Source organism: Caretta caretta, chromosome 2, assembly GCF_965140235.1.
Source record: "Caretta caretta isolate rCarCar2 chromosome 2, rCarCar1.hap1, whole genome shotgun sequence".
Taxonomy (NCBI): Eukaryota; Metazoa; Chordata; order Testudines; family Cheloniidae; genus Caretta; species Caretta caretta.
In genome coordinates, this window is record NC_134207.1 from 117,899,183 (window position 1) to 117,918,656 (window position 19,474).

The following is a 19,474-nucleotide window of genomic DNA, read 5'->3' on the forward strand; positions in this document are numbered from 1 at the left end:
AGAGGTCTACCCTTTATAGCTTTACTGTCGCTGAACACAGTTGTGACTCATTGAGTTAACTAACATGATGCTGAGTACTGTTTAGCAGGCAACTAGGATAAACTGTGTTCAACATAGCATCAGCTAATTATGTTTAAACCCGGATCAGAGCAAGGTTTAATCACAATTAGCTGTCAGTATGTTGAATGTTGTGTCCGAGTTTACACTTTGCCCGCTAATTTGTGTTGAGCACTGTCAGTTAACATGGTTATTTACAACCATATTCAGTCATGGTAAAACTTCATAGTGTAGATCAAGTTCCTGAAGACTTGAACACAGTTGGTGAAACTGAGTTTAACAGGTCCACTGCATGGATGGGAAATGGAAGACCATCTCAGAACACAATGGCACTGTTCGTTCAGAGATGTATTCTTCTGACGAGATCTGGGGGCAACAGTTGGGGAATGGTCCTTCCTGAGAGTACTGAAGATGGCTTGTCTCTCTTATCCTGATATTTCTCTGCATTGTTAAAGCCAGGGAGGAGAGGATATTCAAGTTTCAAGCAAGAAATTGTAACTTTTTTGATGAGTTGCTTGCTTTACCTTTTGGGTGGACCTCAGGGGCAAAATACCTAAACAGAAAAAAGAACATAAAGGACTCTTTTTTTCATATGACTTTATTGAGAAGCAGATGGACATAATAGCATATAAGCAGGATGGTTCACAAGCCATTAAAAAGGACATAAAAAACAAAAAAGCTGATCCAAAAAATCAAAGAGTGGAGTGCTGTTACTCCAGAGAGCAGATATGACACAAGGATTGCTCAAATAGCAGGTGTAATACTTCTACATTCTTTGGTCTCTTTTTCATGGGTTTATTAGAAAGAGTCTACACAGAAAGTGCTGGGGATGTTCTATCCCCATTGAGGACTACAGGGCTACAGTGAGGTTATGCTGTAGCTTCTATAAAAGTATGTGGATGAATGCTGCAATCAGGATATCTGAAGAGGCCTCCACATCATGTAGGCCTTTCCCCTACTATCCTTATGTCTTCCTGAACATAAATAATTTGGTTTTCTTCACCGTTAATAAATCAGCTGGCATCTGCAGCTTTTTGTAACATTCATATTGTATTGATTGCAAATGATAAGTGTGTAATACTGAATGCATGTTGAGAGTTTAACTGTGGGGTGGGTGCCTTTCTGACCTTGATATTGTAATAGCCAATGTAAGATACTGGAAGCTTAATTTAAAAAAAAAATGGCGCTGTGCTAGGTAAGTACTGAATTTGGAAGGGATAATGTAAGGCACTCCCTCCTCCCCACCAGAGACTGAGTGCAATATAGTGGTTCCCAAGGTGTCAATTTATAAGAGTAAGACCTGGGCAGTGCTTGTGCCCTCCTCTCCTAATGCAGCAACTGCAACTCCTCTCCTCTGCTATAATGTTGGCCTGCCTCTCATTTAGTTAAACTAAGGCTGTTCCAAATCCCATATCATGTGAGACTGAGCAAAATTGAAATCTGGGACAATCTAAGTCTATCATTGGATTCTGCGGATGTAAAATGAGACAGACATTCGTTGCACCAAGTTCAGGTAGGAAAGGGTTCTGTGGTTGGGACTCCCTGCTGAGTGTCAGTCACAAAAGCCATAGCTCTAGCAGGCATGCCCTTGTCCCCTCCTGCCTCCAATAGCCCAGGAAAAAAGGAGGGCAGAGTTCAAGCACCAAGCTCTGATCTCCTCCTGCTAGATAGCTCACTGAGCAATGCCTGTCTCATTCAGTTCTGTAGTTAGTGGACTGGAAGGCTTTTGAGAGTTTAAAACTCTTGCTATTTTAAAGCAGCCATATATTATAGAAACAAAAGCAAATGGAATACAGTGAATGTCATAGGATAAATTACCTCTTGGGGTTCTAGTGACTTCCTAAAAGCAGTGGATTATAAACAAGAATAGCACCCGAACCTCTGAGTGGAATTATTTTCTTCAGTATCACTGTAGAATATAACTAGCTTTCTTAGCTACAAAGCTTGCACTATTTTGGTGACCTACCACTTTAAATGAACTCTTTCTGATCGCTTCTTTGCTTTATATGGGGAAAAATTATTTATTTTTTATGGTAAAATCAGCACAAGCAACAGTGAGATGGTCTCCATTATACAGCTTCACTGAAACTTTGTACTCTCCCTGTGTGAAACAAAAGCAAAACATTAGATTAGCACACAAATAGTACAGAACTGTCTCTCTTCATAGGAGAGAGTCCCCTTTTTCGTTAAAATAGTTATGCCCGTCCTGAAAGCTCTTCCAGTCCAAATATATTTCAATGGTGGTAAAAGGTGTGGCTCATTTTTCTTGCCAAATGTCTCTCTTCGTAGATGTCAAATGTTGGTAGCACAGCAAATTCAAAATTAAAACATGGTGGTAAATGCTTCCACAGGGAAACAAAACTCTTTGATATTTAAAAATTCCTTTCAGGTCCATGTAGCTTTTCTTGCTCTTTCTGAAACAATTGCACCTGGGCTTTTGTTATTAAGGCTTTCTCTTTACTTTGCAGCTGCTGTGTAATCAGAGTGGGAGAAATGTTCTTTTGACTGGGATTCATCCCACGCTAATCTTATTGTTCAAATATTGCACTATTATAACTTCAGATGAATTTTCACAGATGTTAACATATTAATTGGGTATTTTAAAAAAAAGTATCATCTGTAGAAACACATGACACAGACAGAACTTGCTGTATTTTAGTTTCAACAAAAGAGGTAGTAACAATAACGCTTCCTTCTGGGGACAATTTCACATCAGCAGTCTGCCCAATGTAGAAGAGAAACTATGCACGGTCCAAATGTGTAGACCTGGGCTTAGGGGACATCCTAATTTCATAGGTCAAAATATCTCTCTCCTCCTACCAACCAGAGAAGTATTGGGAAAGTCAGGTGGCTAAGCTCACTTAAGAGATTGAGAGGAGGACTTAACACAAAAATTTGTTTTAATTCTGGATTATTGAGCCACATTTGGTCTTCTCTGCAGAATGAAGCGGTAATAGGTCCTTGACTGCTTAATGGGATTGTACACTTTAGTTTTGGTGGCCATGATTCTCTCCACCTGTAAGTTCTTAACCAATGGCTACTTTGATCTAGACCCCTCTGCCCCCTTCCACTGGCTTCATCAACTCTTTGGCAAATGCTCGGTGTCTTTGCCTGGCCGAGCACAGCGCTTAGTTGTGCCTGGGCAGGTAAACAGAGGCTAGGAGGCTTTCAGCGTTTCTGGCACTGTGAGACTGTCTGTTGAAATTCAAGCAGGAGATTGGTTCAGTATGGAGTATGCTACTTCCAAAGACATAATAGATGAGCAGGGAAGGGGAGGGGGTAAAATAGGCCAATGAGAGTAGAAGGGAGGGACTGATGGGAAGGAAAAGAGAGGAGAGAGAGGTTGTCTTCTACTCCAAACTCCTTTCACCTCCTCTCCATTTCTTCCTTTCTCCATTTCTTCCCCTTCCCCACTACCCTCGACTCTCATCTTAAGTCTTCAGCGAGTTTAAGATCCTTGCAGCAACTACTGGTATAGAAAGAATTGCTCCAGTGGTGCTAATGGGCCCTTGCAGAGGTGACCTTCCTCTTAGGAATCACCAGGAGGCGCTGCTTCCCTTGCTACCAATGCAAGAGTCAGGGCAGGGCAGGGCAGGGCAGTGTACTAGAGAGACAAACTACAATCATGGGGGAAACTTACAGTGCTGAATGTCCCCAGCCTCCAGTTACTAGAAGAATGAATATGTTGCTGTACTAGGGACATTCTGGTAGGACCATGTGGTGGTTCTTAAGGACATAAGACTTGTCATACTGAGTCAGACCAGTGGTCCGTCTGTCACTGTATCCTGTTTCCAAGAGTGACCCGTACCAGAGCTTCAGGTGACGTGTACAGAACAGGGCAGTTGAGTCTTTCCTTCCTGGCTTCTGGCAGTCAGAGGTTTAGGGTTGCTCCAAACATGGGGTTGCATGCCTGATCATCTTGGCTAATAGCCATTGATGGACCTATCCTCCATGAATTGACCTAATTCTTTTTTGAACCCAGTTACATTTTTGGCCATCACAACATCTCATGACAATGACCTCAACCAGTTAATTGTGCATTGTATGAAAAAGTACTTCCTCTTGTTTGTATTAAAGCTGCTGATTGTTAATTTCATCTGATGATGCCACATTTGTGTATTGTGGGAAAGGGTAAATAACACTTCTCTATTCACTTTTTCCACACCATTCACAATTTAAGAGACCTCTACCATATCCCCCTTTAGTCGTTGCTCTTCTAAGATGAACAACCCTAATCTTTTTAGTCTTTCCACGTATGGAAGCCATTCCATATCCTTGATCATCTCTGTTGCCCTTCTCTGAACATTTTTCAGTTCCACTATATTCTTTTTGAGATTGGGTGACCAGAACTGGACACAGCATTGCAAGATGTGGCAGCACCTGAATTTATAGAGTGGCATTGTGATATTTTCTGTCTTATTTTCTATCCCTTTCCTAATGGTTGCTAACATTCTGTTAGCCTTCTTGACTGCTGCTATTCACGGAGCTGAAGTTTTCAGAGAGCTATCCACAGTGACTCCAAGATGTCTTTCTAAACGTTACTCTGATTTTCAGCCATGGTGGCATTCTTTTAGTCCTCTTATTGTCTTTTCTGGTTGGGGGTAAACATTTAGTCTGAGCCTCTATTACGGTGTTTTTAAATAGTACCCCATATACTTGCAGGCATTTAACCCTTGTGATAGCTCCTTTTAATTTCCATCTAACAAGCATCCTCACTTTTGTGTAGTTCACCTTTTCAAAGTTAAATGTTACCATGGTAGGTTTTGGGGGGCTTTTATCCCCTTTATGAAAAAGTTACATTTAAGTGCATTATGGTCACTATTACTGATTGGTTCAGGCATAGTCACCTCTTGGCCCAGATTCTGGGCTCCAGTTAGGACTTAATCAAGAATTGCTGCCCCCCTTGTGGGTTCCAGGACTAGCTGCTCCAAGAAACAGTCACTCTTGCTGTCTAGAAATTTTATCTCTGCATCATGCCCTGAGGTGACATTTACCCAGTCGATATGGGGATAGTCGAAATCACCCATTATTATTGCGCTTTTTGCTCTTAGTCAGGTAACTTAGATTTCAGGACATAACCGCAGGGAACTTACTTGAGGGATTTCATGGATTCCCAACGTGACAGGCCCTTCATAGTAGATATGTTCTGAAAAACAAATGGATGATGATTGTGCAATGCACAAAGAAAACAAGCAGCTTATAGTATGCCCTATTTTATAGCAGTACTTTGAAACCGTCAGTGACAAGTGCTCTAGGACTTAAAAATCTTTAGGGACACTAGCTCTCTGAGAGAAGTGTACAGGTATGGACCATCTTCCTAGTGTAGGAGAGACTATGCTGATGAATGTCGTAAGCCTCTGAGGTAAGACCTGTGTGAACAGCAGTTTCTGAGAGCCTAAGGTGAAGCAGTCACTGAGTGCTCATGCAGTTAATAAGCACATTCCATCCGGAGATACCTGACTTCTGAGTTTTTACTGAACAGTATACTAGTGTAGTGGAAGTACACATTTCACAAGTGAGTAAACAGATACACAGAGGTTCAGCGACTTGCCAAAGGTATCAGGTTGGTGTCAGTGCCAGGTATAGAAACCCATCTTCCAGTCTCCAGCCCTCTAACCACTAGGCACACTCACTCCCTTTTCACTGCTTATTATTGAGAGCTTCATGAAAGGAGGGTGATTTCAGCACTAGTGGACACTATGCGTGAGCCATTCTGATTGGGCCAGATTTACAGATATACAGGGTCTGCTCACTTCATTGTCCTCTGCAGCTGCATGTCTGAGCCCTATCCCGTAGATGAGCTGTGAAATTTACTGCCACTTCTGCTTTGACAGGGAGGGGGAAGTAATATTTTATCCTTTTGTGTGAATTTTTCTGTCTTCTCTCTGCCTGGATCCTTTCTCCTGTAACTGATCTCTACAGCTCCCTGACTGCTGTCTGAGCCTGGTCTCTCTTACTACTACCTTATACTTCACATTTTTAAAGTATGGCACAAGCAATAACTGATCCTCATGCACAGCTGCAAGATTCCTATATATTATCTCCCACTTTACTAAAAGAGGAAATTAAGGCAGAGAGAGCAAGTGACTTGCCTAAGGGGCCCAAAATGTTGACATCAACACTAGGATTAGAATTCAGGATATTTTGGCTGCTGACCCTAAATCCAATTCACTAGACTACAGCTGGCTCATGGCCTGGACTCTCCAGCTGCTTCACCTGTGCCATGGGAAGCGTTTTCCTTTTCAAAGAGCTGTTGCCATGGTTGCTCACTTCTGTGCATGAAGCAGGAGCCATAGAGTCTGAGGCTTCTCTCCTGCATCGAGTAATGACTCAAAATTTTAAAAATACAGCAAAACCCTGTTCTGTTTCATTTTGCTAGACCCTAGAAGGGAGTTATAGGCCTGGATTCTGCAGACATTGAAGCACTTGCACAACTTTACTTAGGGCAGTGATTACGCTGGGACTCGGTGTGAATAAAGTTTGTGCAGGGGTTTAAGCAGTTGCAGAAGCAGAGGTGTAGATGGGAGCTGTCCTATTTGTAAAGTGCTGGTGTGGACAGTGCAATGCAGAAAGCAACCCCTTTCTGTAGAATCTCCTGCAGTGGGCCGTGTTTGAGAAGGAAAATGCAGCAAGTAGGACAGGCAGCTCGGAACCAGGATCAAACTGCCCAACAAGTCCTGGATAGCAGCAGAGGACAAAAGTGGAGGAAGTATGGGCTCTGAAACCTTCCCTACCAGTTGGAGATAGAGACTCTTCACAAATCACATGAGTCAATGGAGTCAGCCCTGGAGTATTTCAGAACTGGCAAGGGATTGAAAGTGAAATGGCGGTGTCCTAGCTTTGCAAAACCTATGTTTGAAACTGAATTAGACAAAATCAGACAACACACATGCTTCTGAATGTGTGTGGCTGCTAGTATCTCCCTGGTGAAGGTAGATGCTAATTTTTCTATTACACCATAAAGCAAACTTTGACCATCCTGCCAGGGCTAGATTAAGGCAATCCTGGGCTGTAGATGTACTTCCCTCATTAGGAGACCCTGAGGTCCTGCCCATGTGTTATGGCCACACCCTTGCTTGAGGTGATAGCAGCAGGAGCTATTCTTAGGACTACTGTGTGCTGAGCAGAAACCACCACTACCAGTATTATTCTTTGGGGTGTCTGGTGGAGCTGATCTGGAATTTAGTAGGGGGCTAGGAGCTGTGCACCCCCGAGTTCTATTCCTTTGCGACCTGGATGAATATCAGCTCTATTACACAGATGGGGAAATGGACTCTTCTCCCCTGCACCAGTAAGTGGGCCTCTACTGCGGGGGAAGAGAGCAGCTTTATTCTTCAGCTACTGGAGGCTCCCAGGAGATGTTCTGAATCAATAGGTCTACTGGGTTTTACGACCAAACCTCTAGCTGACCAGGACCTCCCACTTTCATGGCTGTTGTTTAAACCAGGCCCCTGAAACCACTGTGATTGCCTCTCCGTGGACTTTACAGAGCTGGGGCTACAGCAGAAAACAGTGTCTCCCGAGGCTGAATCCAACTGAATGCATGTTTTGCTTTTGGGATTCCAGTTTAACATAGTATTCTTGATACAGTGCATCTTCCTAAACCCTTGCATTTACCTATCAGTGGGGGGCAAATGAGATGAATTAGTTGCAGTAATTATAACTAAGACAAACACTTAGCTTTGTGCATTGAATGCAAAGTATTGCCTCTTTGGAACTTTCCTGTCTGAGTTCACATAGGTTATATAGTGTGAAAGACTGATATTATTTACGGGATCAATTTATAAATTATGGCAAACTTTCCAGTCAAAAAATTCCTCCATCTTCATATGTACAAGATACTAATAAGTCACAGCATCTGTTAGTGCAAAACAGCCAGTGTTCTTGGGACATTATCTTCCATGCTCAACCCTTCTCTTAAGGGCTAACATGACTGAAGAGGTTTTCTGCAGAACATCATAAAAAGGTCTCTAGGTATTGCTGACTTCAGGCTTTCTTTTCTATTTTGTGGGTTCTTTTCACTCTTACTTCCTAACAAAAGTAATGTATTCCTTCTCCCTGCCATCAACAGGTCTCTAGCAATTTACAGAAGGAAGTGGAGTGAGTAAGAATTTCCTGTAAATTACTTCAAGTTACTTGTTCTTGTGAAGCTGCCTCTCATTTCTGACAAAACACCTATAATGAAATTCTGACTCCTCTTTCTCAACTCTTTCTTAGGTTAAAAATCTTTATACAGTATAACAAGTGTAAGAATGTTCAAAGGCCCCAGTACATCTGCACCCACCTCTTCCTTTTCTGGGCTTTTAACCTTTATAGAATTTTTATTTTTTTTCTGTGTGAGTAATAATACAGTAATACTTAGCTCGTCTAGGGCTGGATCCTACATCCATTCAACTCGATGGCACAACTGCCATGAATTCTGTTGGTTCAGAACTGATCTGAACAGTGCTCATCTATAAATATTGGAGCTGGGTGAGTATCATTCACCTCAGTTTCTCCCAACCGTAAAGTGAGTGGAGAGGATGAGTTTCTTGCTCAAGGTCATGTGGCAGATCAGACCAGAACCCAGCTCTGTGGTTTAGCTTCTTGCTGAGAATACATGTCCATTTCCTCACAATTGCACTCAAAAGAAATACCTAACTTCACATCTAATACTCTGCAAGTGTAACACATTATACACACAAGCCATTACATGTGTATGTTAATTTGTAACTAAGGTCCGAGTGAAGGTTTTTTTGGTTGAGTATGATTGCAAGAAATTGGGTGTGTGCTTTGAGCGTCCTGTGTTGGATCTGAAAAAGTGAGTTTGTGCAGCCGCAAAGTCTGTGAGAGTGTTTGGGCATTAATTGGGTAAGGTCTCTGAGTTGTGCTGGATGTTGATCCTAATGTTACCATAATGTGTGGTTTTTCTGGTTTTTGTGACTGTGTAAATGGGAAGTACACTTGAGCAACCCTAACTCTTATGTAACTATTTTCTTGTGTGGGATATGAACGAAGATCAGAAAAATTCCTCCCTAGAGGGAGGAAGCTCATCTCTAAACTTAATACCACAAAGACTTTAGCAACGATTTTTTTCACTACTAAAATTCACTTTTTTGCCTTCTGCGGAACAGAAGAGAGTGTAATGGGTTTAGATCTCAAAGAAACAGACATAAGTTGTTCAGAATCATGTTTGAGAGACCTCGTCAGCTTTGCTAGTCCGGTTATGACCATTATACAATTTGTTTAAATAAAAGTAAAAAGATAGGTAACAAATACTATAATTGAAACGAAGATGTTGGTAAAACATCCATCTATGTTTGTTCTGACAAGACCGTTCCAATCATGAGTCACTGATATAGAAGTAAAAGATAACAGAGGAAGGAAAATGTTCTCTATTTGCCACCTTTGACGCCTCCTCAATTCCTTTCCACTACACCCTCCTCTCTCTCAGCACCAGATATTCCTGGTGCTCTCAAAAAAGAGCCACAAGATCTATAAACAGAACAAACTCTAAAGCCTGTGGCTTTTTTAGGAGGGCGGTAGGAGAAAGCTTTACAGTCTTTGTTCTCACTAAAGTGGCCAATCAAAACCAGCTAGCAACTATATTTAAACCGAGGTCAAATAAAATTTGCTTTACAAATGTTACTCAATGTGCAATGAAGATGGGGCTCTAATTGACAAAATTCAGCTCTAAAAAGAGCACTCTGCCATCTTCACACTTCCTTTACCTCATATTTGACAGCTCAAATTATGGCCCTCTCTACACATGGCAATGGTCAAGTTTAACAAAAATGCAAACAGCTGGGCTACGTCTACACTAGAGACCTTGCAGTGGTACGGCTGTACCACTGCGCCGCTGTAAGGTCTTCTGTGTAGCTGCTCTATGCCAGTGGGAGAGCGCTTTCCTGTTAACATAATTAAATCACCGTCAACGAGCAGTGGTAGATATGTTGGCAAGAGAGCATCTCCCGCTGACATGGCGCTGTCCACACCGGTGCTTTTGTTGGTGTAATTTATGTCACTCAGAGGGTTGTTTTCTCACACTCCTGAGTGACATAAGTTATACTGACAAAAGTGCTAGTGTAGACACAGCCTTCAAATGTGGCTGTGCTGAGCTGCTCTATGTGGGGCTGGAGATCAAACTGCATTACAATACAATGTAAAAACATACACTGACTATCCATTTTGGAGCCCCATCATCTAGCAAACTTAACCGCTTCCCTCTGTGGATTGCATGGGAACAACATGGCTTCTATTAACAACTGTGTGATAAGGTTCTGTTATTAATTGAGGGCAGCTTCTAAATGAAGATACATGGCATTATTTAAACAATCAAGTGTTGTTTTATATCCTGATGTACTTCAATTAGTGAAAACAATCTCCCTGCCAGGTTAAGATTAAGGACCTGCTGCGAACCCCAGAAGGGTTTGGCTATGTGGCTTAATGTGTAAACAGCAGCTTGTGCTGGGCTCAGGATCGACTCTAGGTTTCCTTAATGTGTTTTCTACAGGGTGTTATTGAGCACTTCGTCAGAATAAGACAGTCTTCCAGTAGGGCTGTGGGTATCTTATTTTTTCTTTAATTCAATACACTATTGAGAAAGCTTCTGAATTTAATTTTTCTGTCTGTCTGGCTTGCAGAATTTACATAATTGGTTGCTTGTGCAGTATTTCTCTGCTATTCTTTTTGATATCTCTGTACTGTGTGAAATGTCTTAGCAATTCCCCTGAGGCCATCTTGTCAACAGTACAGTGCATGGTCACCAAACCCACAGCCCTACAGGAAAATGAATTATCATAGTGCTGATGGAGATGCAGGTGACTGGGGAAAAATAGCTTTCAAAGCTAACTTACTAAACTGCCATTCTCTTAACTCCCTGGGAAATTGCCCTCCACCCACCTTTCTTTTCAAATCAGCCCAAAGAGATGAGCATGGAATCAGGAAGAGTAAGGATTTATTATTATCAGAGATCCTTAAATAAAACCAAACACCTTAGATAGTACCAAAATGTATCATGGTCCAAATGCTGCAGTCTTTAATCCTTACTCATGCGCAACTTCTATGAAAGGATTCTGGATCAGTGAACAGGAAACACAACTTTTTAGATAGGAGACATTTCTCAAGTAATCTTGTTCTTTAGCTCAGCCCTTTCTTTTACAAAAATAGGAGACAATCCTGCAATAGTCCTCAGACATGCAAACAGTCTTGTTGAAATAAGACTGCTACTGAACATAAGGGGTGTAGGCCCATGCTACTTATTTACATTATATGTTGAGTTATAGATTATCCTTCTAAATTTCCCTTGAGCTCTGATGTATATAGCACTCAGACCTCTGTGCCATTAAAACACAAGCTAGTGAGCCCGTTATGCAAAAAGAAGACTTTAAAAGTAAAATGACGCTCCTCTACTGTGTTGCTGTCATCCACTAACATTCTGTTGAAGTCCACAGAATGTTAGGAAGTAGCGGTACATTCAGCCGTACAGCAGGTGTGTCCCGCTTGCAGTGTTCAGCACCCATCAAGTGTTTAGTGTGCTAGGTAAAATTACCTCCTTTTCTCTTTCCACAGAAAATAAACCTGCGGTCATTCGGCTCACAAAGTTTCTGTGAGTAGGCTAGGATACTCTTCCCATTTATGATGAGATTAACGTTCAGAGACAGTTCCTTGATGTTGTGTCCTACGCAGAAAACAGAAGAAGAGTTCAGGGAGAGAACTGTTTGGAAATTGAGCTATTATTATTTACTTTATAATTAATGTATTAATTAAATGAATTAAATAATTAGTTTATTATTTGTTTTAAAAAGATCCTATTCTTTTCTTATTTAGGCCCCAACTCCACTGAGGGTTCCTGAATCCATAGAACACTATGCAATACAGAAACTGCCCTGTAATGTCCCTGGTGGTAGATAACAAGACATGTACTGAATGAAGAGTAGCTTCCTTTTGAGGCTACTGGATTCAAACCTTGCAGTCGGGGGTTGTGAACAAGCATGTGCAATGATTGTAATATAACCCTCAAATTTGTCTCGCTTGTGATCCCCGAAAACAGACCTGCCCCCAGAAGTCTTAGTGCTGCACACCAGTGAGCCACAGCAGCTCAAGTGTTATTTCACAGTGTGGTCGCTCTCACTCTCTATCTAGGCTAACTCCGGAGGAGTGAAGACAATACCCAAAGGACAACCCCCTGCCCAAACAAGTTTACAAGTGAACAGGCTGACAGAGGGAGGGAGGGAGGGGAAACAAAGGCACGGGGATGGGGGTGGGGGCAGAGTGAAGTGACTTGCTCAAGGTCACGCAGCAGGTCAGAGACACAGCTGAGAAGAGAATCTATGCCTCCTGAGGCCCAATCTGTGTCTGAGCCCCTGGACCCTCGCATGAGAGCAATAAACCCTCTCATGTTTTATCAAAAGCACTTGATTATTATTCATCAGACCCTCTTTAACACCGACACATGCCCAGTGAAGTATCTTATTTGTAACACTCAAAAACAGCACTTTACTTACTTAAGATCATTGCAGCTCTGATGTCAAAAGTATTCGTTAAGATTTTGGAACAACCATCGATGCTAAGAGCAAAATCTTGCACGGGATCTGTCAAAAGGTAACAGGCAATTGATTTTTACTTTTATTTCCAGTGCATGGGAACTCTACTTCATAAAAAATAATGATAAAAGAATAGAATCCTTATGAAAATCAAGTCATACATATTTTCTTTGAAATTCTCCCAAACATAATCCCCAAACTCCGACATCGTGTGGCAAAAGGATTAGACTGCTCTGTGCCTGTTTCATTGACATCACACTAATCTCAACTACGTTTGCTTTCAGCTGGAATCCTTTCCCCCCCCACCTTCCTCTTTTCTAGCCATTAGGACCTGGCCAGTCCTTAAATTATTTAATACTTTAAGGCTTTGTCAGCATATCCATTTCTGATGCTGGGTGTCGACAACAATTGCAGCTGAGCCAGTGCTGAACCTGGTTTAACTGCAAGCGTAGATCACCGGTTCCCAAACTGTGAGTCAGGACCCCAAAGTGGGTCGTGACTTCTTTTTAATGAGATCACCATTAGACTGGCATTAGACTTGCTGGGGCCAAACCTACACCACCCGGGGCGGAAGCCCTAGGGCTTCAGCCTTGGTGGCAGGGCTCAGGTTACAGGCCCTGTGCCTGGGGCTGAATCCCTTTGGCTTTGGCCCCCCACACCCAGGGCAGTGGGACTCGGGCAGGTTCAGGCTTCGGTCCCCCCTCCTGGGGTTGTATCGTAATTTTTGTTGTCAGAAGGGGGTCACAGTGCAATGAAGTTTGAGAACCCCTGGCACAGACCAAAACAAACCTGTTCAGAACATTTTAGAAACCATGGTTGACTTCAGGGGAAGTTGTCTGGTGAATGAAAATCAGGTCACTTAGTGCCTAGCTAAGAACATAGGAGCCTAACTTTAGGCTCCTATTTTTTGAAAATCTTAGCCCGGGCTTTGCATGTGACATTTTATTGATCTGGAAATGGTGGGATAGGGACAGTTTCACATCTTTGCAATTCTAGCGGGGAGCCATTTCGGGGGGCAAAGTGGGGCGGGAGCGCCTCCTGAGTTTCATACAGGAGGTGTGCGAGCTCCCAGGTGAAGCTACAGCAAAGCATTGGTGTGAAATGTAAGTTCTGCAGAGGAAATGTGCCCCTGGGGCAGGGAGTCAGTATTTTGTTTACAAACAGAGGGGGGGCGATTAAGACAAGAAAGGGCTGGTGATTAAGTTAAGGATCTGGAAGTCTACATGCATCCATCGAAGTGGTATCCACCCACGAAAGCTTATGCTCCAATACGTCTGTTAGTCTATAAGGTGCCACAGGACTCTCTGCTCCTGTAAAACAGGAATCCCTGGGGAAGTGGGTGGGTGGGAGGGAGGAGGTTGTTTTAGAGATAACACAGGGGACTCAGAAATAATACAGCCAAGCCCTCTGGGCCAAGGTTACATTCAGAAAAGGTGGAGATTTGGGGACATACATGAAACGAAGGGGCCAAAACCCAGGGAAGGGCTAGCATTGGTATAGAGAAGTTCCCACTCTCCTGTGGTACTTGTGTGGCCCCATCACCATAGTATCTGAGCGCCTCACGAGGTCTAACCTATTTCTCCTCAGCCCCTTGGTGAGGTAGAGCAGGGGCACTGAGGCACACTCATTCTAAAGGCCAGATTTTCAAAGGTATTTAGGCACCTAGTGGGATTTTCAAAAGTGCCTAGAAGGTTAGGTACTTTGTAAACCCCACTAGATGCCTAGCTGCATCTTTGGGTGCCTAAAAGGTTTTGAAACTCTGTCCTTAACACACTGGCCTGAGATCATGCAGGAAGTCCATGGGGGGGGGGGAGTAGAACCCAGGTCTTTCAGGGCTAACTCCTTATCCAACAGACCAGCCTATCTCTCTGCTGCATGCTACAAAAAAAAGAGGACTCTGATAGATGGGAGCCAAACCAAGGCGGCCAGTTCTCTGAGACTCCAGGAAATGGTCCCAGGAGGTTAGGATGGATGCCATGGTTGACAGCATGAAAAGCAGCACAGAGGTCAGGAAGGATGGAGAATGAGAGTCAGAAGAGAGGAGATCGCTTAACTCCCAAGAGGTGGCAATGCCTGCTGTGCATTTTAACTGAAAACCATTTTGTTTTGTCATTTTTTTGTTCTAAGTTCGAGAAAAGGAAGGAATCAGAAAGTGTCATAAAAGCATCAGATGTGTTTATGCCTCAAATTCTTAGGGTTTCAGCTGTATCCAGGCCAATTCCAGAACAAAGAATAAAAATTGCATCCGCAGAGTCCATAAAGTTGACGATTATTATCATGATTTGTATTATTCACTGGGCACCATCTGTGTGCTTAGCACTGTTCAGAATATACCAGAAAATGTAGTCCCTGAGCCAATGTGTAGCCCTGGATAAGATGGCTGAGATAGTTAAGTATGAAATACATAGTTATTAAGCACATGTTAATATCTAGGAGGAGAGGCACTGATGGCAATAGAAGTTTTACTGGATTAAGGAGTAGAAGAATTGACCCTCCAACTTTCTCTCAAGAGGAAGAGCTGCCCAGAGCTCCTGTGCCTGTTTATTTTCCTTTCCTGCCTGCAGTGGCCCTGATATACCGTAGAAGTCTCAATGTTTTTCTCAACTTTAAAATATGGAATTTTCTTGTTGCTTGGTTTTAAATATTCTCTTGTGAGAACTGCAACTCAATCACTGTAATGTTGTGTTTAAGAGCCTTTTGGAAAGTAACTAGCCTTTAAATAGAAGTTAAAGCAGTATTGCCAACTCTCATAATTTTATCATGAGTCTCATGATAATTGTTTTCCTTAAAGCCCCAGCTCCTGGAGTCAAGTGGATATGTGATGATTTCAGAACACAAGAATGGCCCTACTGGGTCAGACCAAAGATCCATCTAGTCCAGTATCCTGTCTTCTGACAGTGGCTAATGCCAGGTGCCCCAGAGGGAATGAACAGAACAGGTAATCATCAAGTGATACATCCCCTGTCGCCCATTCCCAGCTTCTGGCAAACAGAGGCTATGGACACCATCCCTGTCCATCCTGGCAAATAGCCATTGGTGGACCTATCCTCCATGAACTTATCTAGTTCTTTTTTGAACCCTGTTATACTCTTGGCTTTAACAACATCCTCTGGCAAGGAGTTCCACAGGTTGAGTGTGCGTTGTGTGAAGAAATACTTCCTTTTGTTTTTTTTAAACCTGCTGCCTATTAATTTCATTTGGTGACCCCTAGTTCTTGTGTTATGAGAAGGAGTAAGTAACACTTCCTGATTTGCTTTCTCCACCCTAGTCATGATTTTGTAGACCTCTATCATATCCCCTCTTAGTCATTTCTTTTCCAAGCTGAAAAATCCCAATTTTATTAATCTCTCCTCATATGGCAGCTGTTCCATACGTCTAACCATTTTTGGTTAGACAAAACAGCCCTTTTCTGAACTTTTTCCAATTCCAATATATCTTTTTTGAGATGGGCGACCACATCTGCATGTAGTATTCAAGATGTGGGCGTACCCTGGAGTTATATAGAGGCAATGTGATATTTTCTGTCTTATTATCTATCCCTTTTTCCTAATGATTCCCAAAATTCTGTTGGCTTTTTTGACTGCTGCTACACATTGAGTGAATGTTTTCAGAGAACTATCCGCAGTGACTCCAACAACTCTCTTTGAAATCTCTCTTGAGTGGTAACAGCTAATTTAGACCTCATCATTTTATATGTATAGTTGGGATTATGTTTTCCAATGTGCATTACTTTGCATTTATCAACATTGAATTTCATCTGCCATTTTGTTGCCTAGACACCCAGTTTTGAGAGATCCTTTTGAGCTCTTTGCAGTCTGCCTGGGACTTAACTATCTTGAGCAATTTTATATCATCTGCAAATTTTGCCACCTCACTGTTTACCCCTTTTTCCAGATCTTTATGAATATATTGAATAGGCTTTGGCCCAGTAAGACCCCTGGGGGATGCCACTATTTACCTCTCTCCATTCTGAAATCTGACCATTTATTCCTACCCTTCGTTTCCTATCTTTTAACTAGTTACCAATCCATGAGAGGACCTTCCCTTTTATCCCATGACAGCTTACTTTGCTTAAGAGCCTTTGGTGAGGGACCTTGTGTAAGGCTTTCTGAAAATCTAAGTACACTATATCCATTGGATCACCCTTGTCCACATGATTGTTTACCCCCTCAAAGAATTCTAGTAGATTGGTGAGGCATGATTTCCCTTTACAAAAACCATGTTGACTCTTCCCCAACAAATTATGTTCATCTATGTGTCTGACAATTTTGTTCTTTAGTAAGTCATAACCGGTTTGCCCAGTACTGAAGTCAGGCTTCCTAATTATATTTTTACACTTCATTTGCCAGAGTTTATGCTCCTTTCTATTTTCCTCACTGGGATTTAACTTCCACTTTTTAAAGGATGACTGTTTTGCCTCTCACAGCTTCTTTGCCTCTGTTGTTTAGCCATGGTGGCACTTTTTTGGTTCTCTTACTATGTTTTTTAATTTGGGGTATACATTTAAGTTGAGCCTCTATTATGGTGTCTTTAAAAAGTTTCCATGCAGCTTGCAGGGATTTCACTTTTGGTGCTGTACCTTTTAATTTCTGTTTAACTAACCTCCTCATTTTTGTGTAGTTCCCCTTTCTGAAATTATAGCTTATTACCAGCAGGAGAGTAGGGTGGTGGGGGGGGGAGAGAAAACCTTTTGTAGTGATAAACACCCATTTTTTTCATGGTTTGTGTGTATAAAAACAAACGTCTTCTGTATTTTCCACGGTATGCATCCGATGAAGTAAGCTGTAGCTCACGAAAGCTTACGCTCAAATAAACTGGTTAGTCTCTAAGGTGCCACAAGTACTCCTTTTCTTTTTGCGAATACAGACTAACACGGCTGTTACTCTGAAACTTTTCAATTGTTGTAATCAAGAGTTAGAAACAAAGTAAGAATATACATTAAAATTTTAAACCTAACCAGTGTCCCTTAAGTGACTTGACATAAGATGTGAGAACATGTTAGTATTAGAGCTAAGTGGGTCTAATATTTAATTCTTTTTTTTTATATAGGAATTAGATACAGTGCTCCAATCAGCTAATTTCGAAGTTATTATCTGCAAAAAAAATCCTAGAGTTTTCAGGAGCCTAAGTAGCCCCTGAAATTGTGGTTAAAGTTGCCCCTCTCCCTGCCATCAAAATCTGAAATGGCGCCCCAAGCTGGAGTCAAGATTGTCTTCTGTGAGGCTGGGTTGCTGTGGCAGCAGTGCATTGTGTCCAGTTTGAATGCGGTCTTTACAATGGTCCTCCCCTTCCCACAAGTTTAAACTATACATGTGACTGGAAGGTGGGGCCAGCAGGGATGAAAGCGTGGAGGGAACCTGTAAGCAATGAAGTCCGGTGACTCAAATGCACAAATGGAAAGGAAAAAGCAAGAGGCAATGAAGAGAAGAGGGGCGAATATCGTAAGAGGGGCGAATATCGTAAAAGAAACCCCAAACAACCCTAGACCAGGGAAGCATGTAAGCTCTCCAAAGGACCACCCGAAACTTAATTTCTGTTCTTAAAAATAACTATAAAATAAAGCAGTGAGACAAAAAGGCAATGATATTTGCCCAAGGCTTCATGCCAGTGAGCTGCATTTTATTTTTTCTTTCAATGAACGAGTCCCTTTAGTTGTGTGACGGACTAGAAAAGGATGGTGCCAAGGGAGCTGTTTAACAGTTACACAAGAGTCAGAGGGACCTGATAGCTTGGTTTCTTTTTTCTTTCTGTCACTTCTTGTTTTGCAACTTTGGTTTCAAAAGTCATTACAATGAGGTGAAAAGAGTCATTTCTTGCTCTTGTGGGAAATATGGTTTTAGACTTCTCTTTTCTCTAAAGCATCTAGGGCCTCCTCCCCACTTTTCTCTGTCCCCTCTCGGGTTGGTTTCCTCTTTGCTTCTACAAGTGAATCTCTCACTTCTGTATTTAATGGAAAGTGTGATGATAAAGTGTAGGAAGCAGCTGCTCAGATTTTGGACTAATCAGGAGTCAGTGGCTCAAATGTATCAACCAGCGTTGCTCTAATTGCAGCTGCCACTGCTTTCTGTAATACGTTGAGCTTGCATAAGAGCTACAGATGGTTGAATGGTTAAAAGTCCCAACAGTTAAGTTTTCATCGGGGGACACGGTTACAAAATTATATTGCAACAACTACAGTTTGGTCTTGCTCTTTTAAATGGGATGGGTCTGTTTTTTAACCATCTCACTGAATCACGGCCCGAAGGCTGGTCAAAATTTTTTAGTTAAAACTGTTTTTCAGTGGAAAACTGGGTTTTTGACAAAATGAAGTTCTTCATAAAAGGTGTCTGCTTTTTGTGGAAAAGGTTGACTTTTTGTTGAAAAATTGAACTTATGGGAGTTGCAACTCAGGTGCCTCATGCCCCTGTTCTCCTTTATGGGCTGGGCTCTCCAGCCGGACTACATCTTCCACAATGCGCTTTGGCCATGGGACTCCCCATGAGACACCACAATAGTTCTCCAGGAGTCAAGACTGTGGTGCATCATGCAAGGTGTAGTCTGTCCAGAGACCATGGCTGTAGAGGAGAATGGAGATCTGAGGCACTCAAACGACAGCTCACATGAGAATCTGCCGTGGAATTTCCCAATAGAAATTTTATGGCTTTTGACTTTTTGCTGAAAAGTCAAAACTTTCCACTGGGGGTGGGGACACACATTTCTGACCATCTCTCTATGGTACATCAGTCTAGAACTTTACAATCCAACATGATTGCTCTGTAGTGGAGATGGGACCTCTTGGTAACCATTCTTCCTGAGTAAGGAGAAGGTAGGATGAGCTGCACTGCCAGTGAGAAGCAAGCAGAGTGGGTGCAGCTAAAGGAACCTAGAGAACCCAAAGTAGGCTTTTTTTGTTG

The 19,474-nt window shown here is 42.2% G+C and overlaps 1 protein-coding gene across 1 annotated transcript in view; it reads right to left on the minus strand.

Moving 5' to 3' along the window:
• Positions 1–632: 632 nt before the first annotated feature.
• LY86 (lymphocyte antigen 86) overlaps positions 633–19,474 on the minus strand; it is a 32,580-nt gene continuing 13,738 nt past the window's right edge. Inside the window, exons 2-5 of the mRNA XM_048839786.2 lie at positions 12,543–12,629; positions 11,588–11,716; positions 5,151–5,203; positions 633–2,158 (exon numbers count right to left, since the gene is read on the minus strand). Coding sequence (XP_048695743.1) covers positions 2,075–2,158; positions 5,151–5,203; positions 11,588–11,716; positions 12,543–12,629 — 353 coding nt within the window. The 3' untranslated portion in view covers positions 633–2,074. The remainder of the gene's footprint in view (positions 2,159–5,150; positions 5,204–11,587; positions 11,717–12,542; positions 12,630–19,474) is intronic.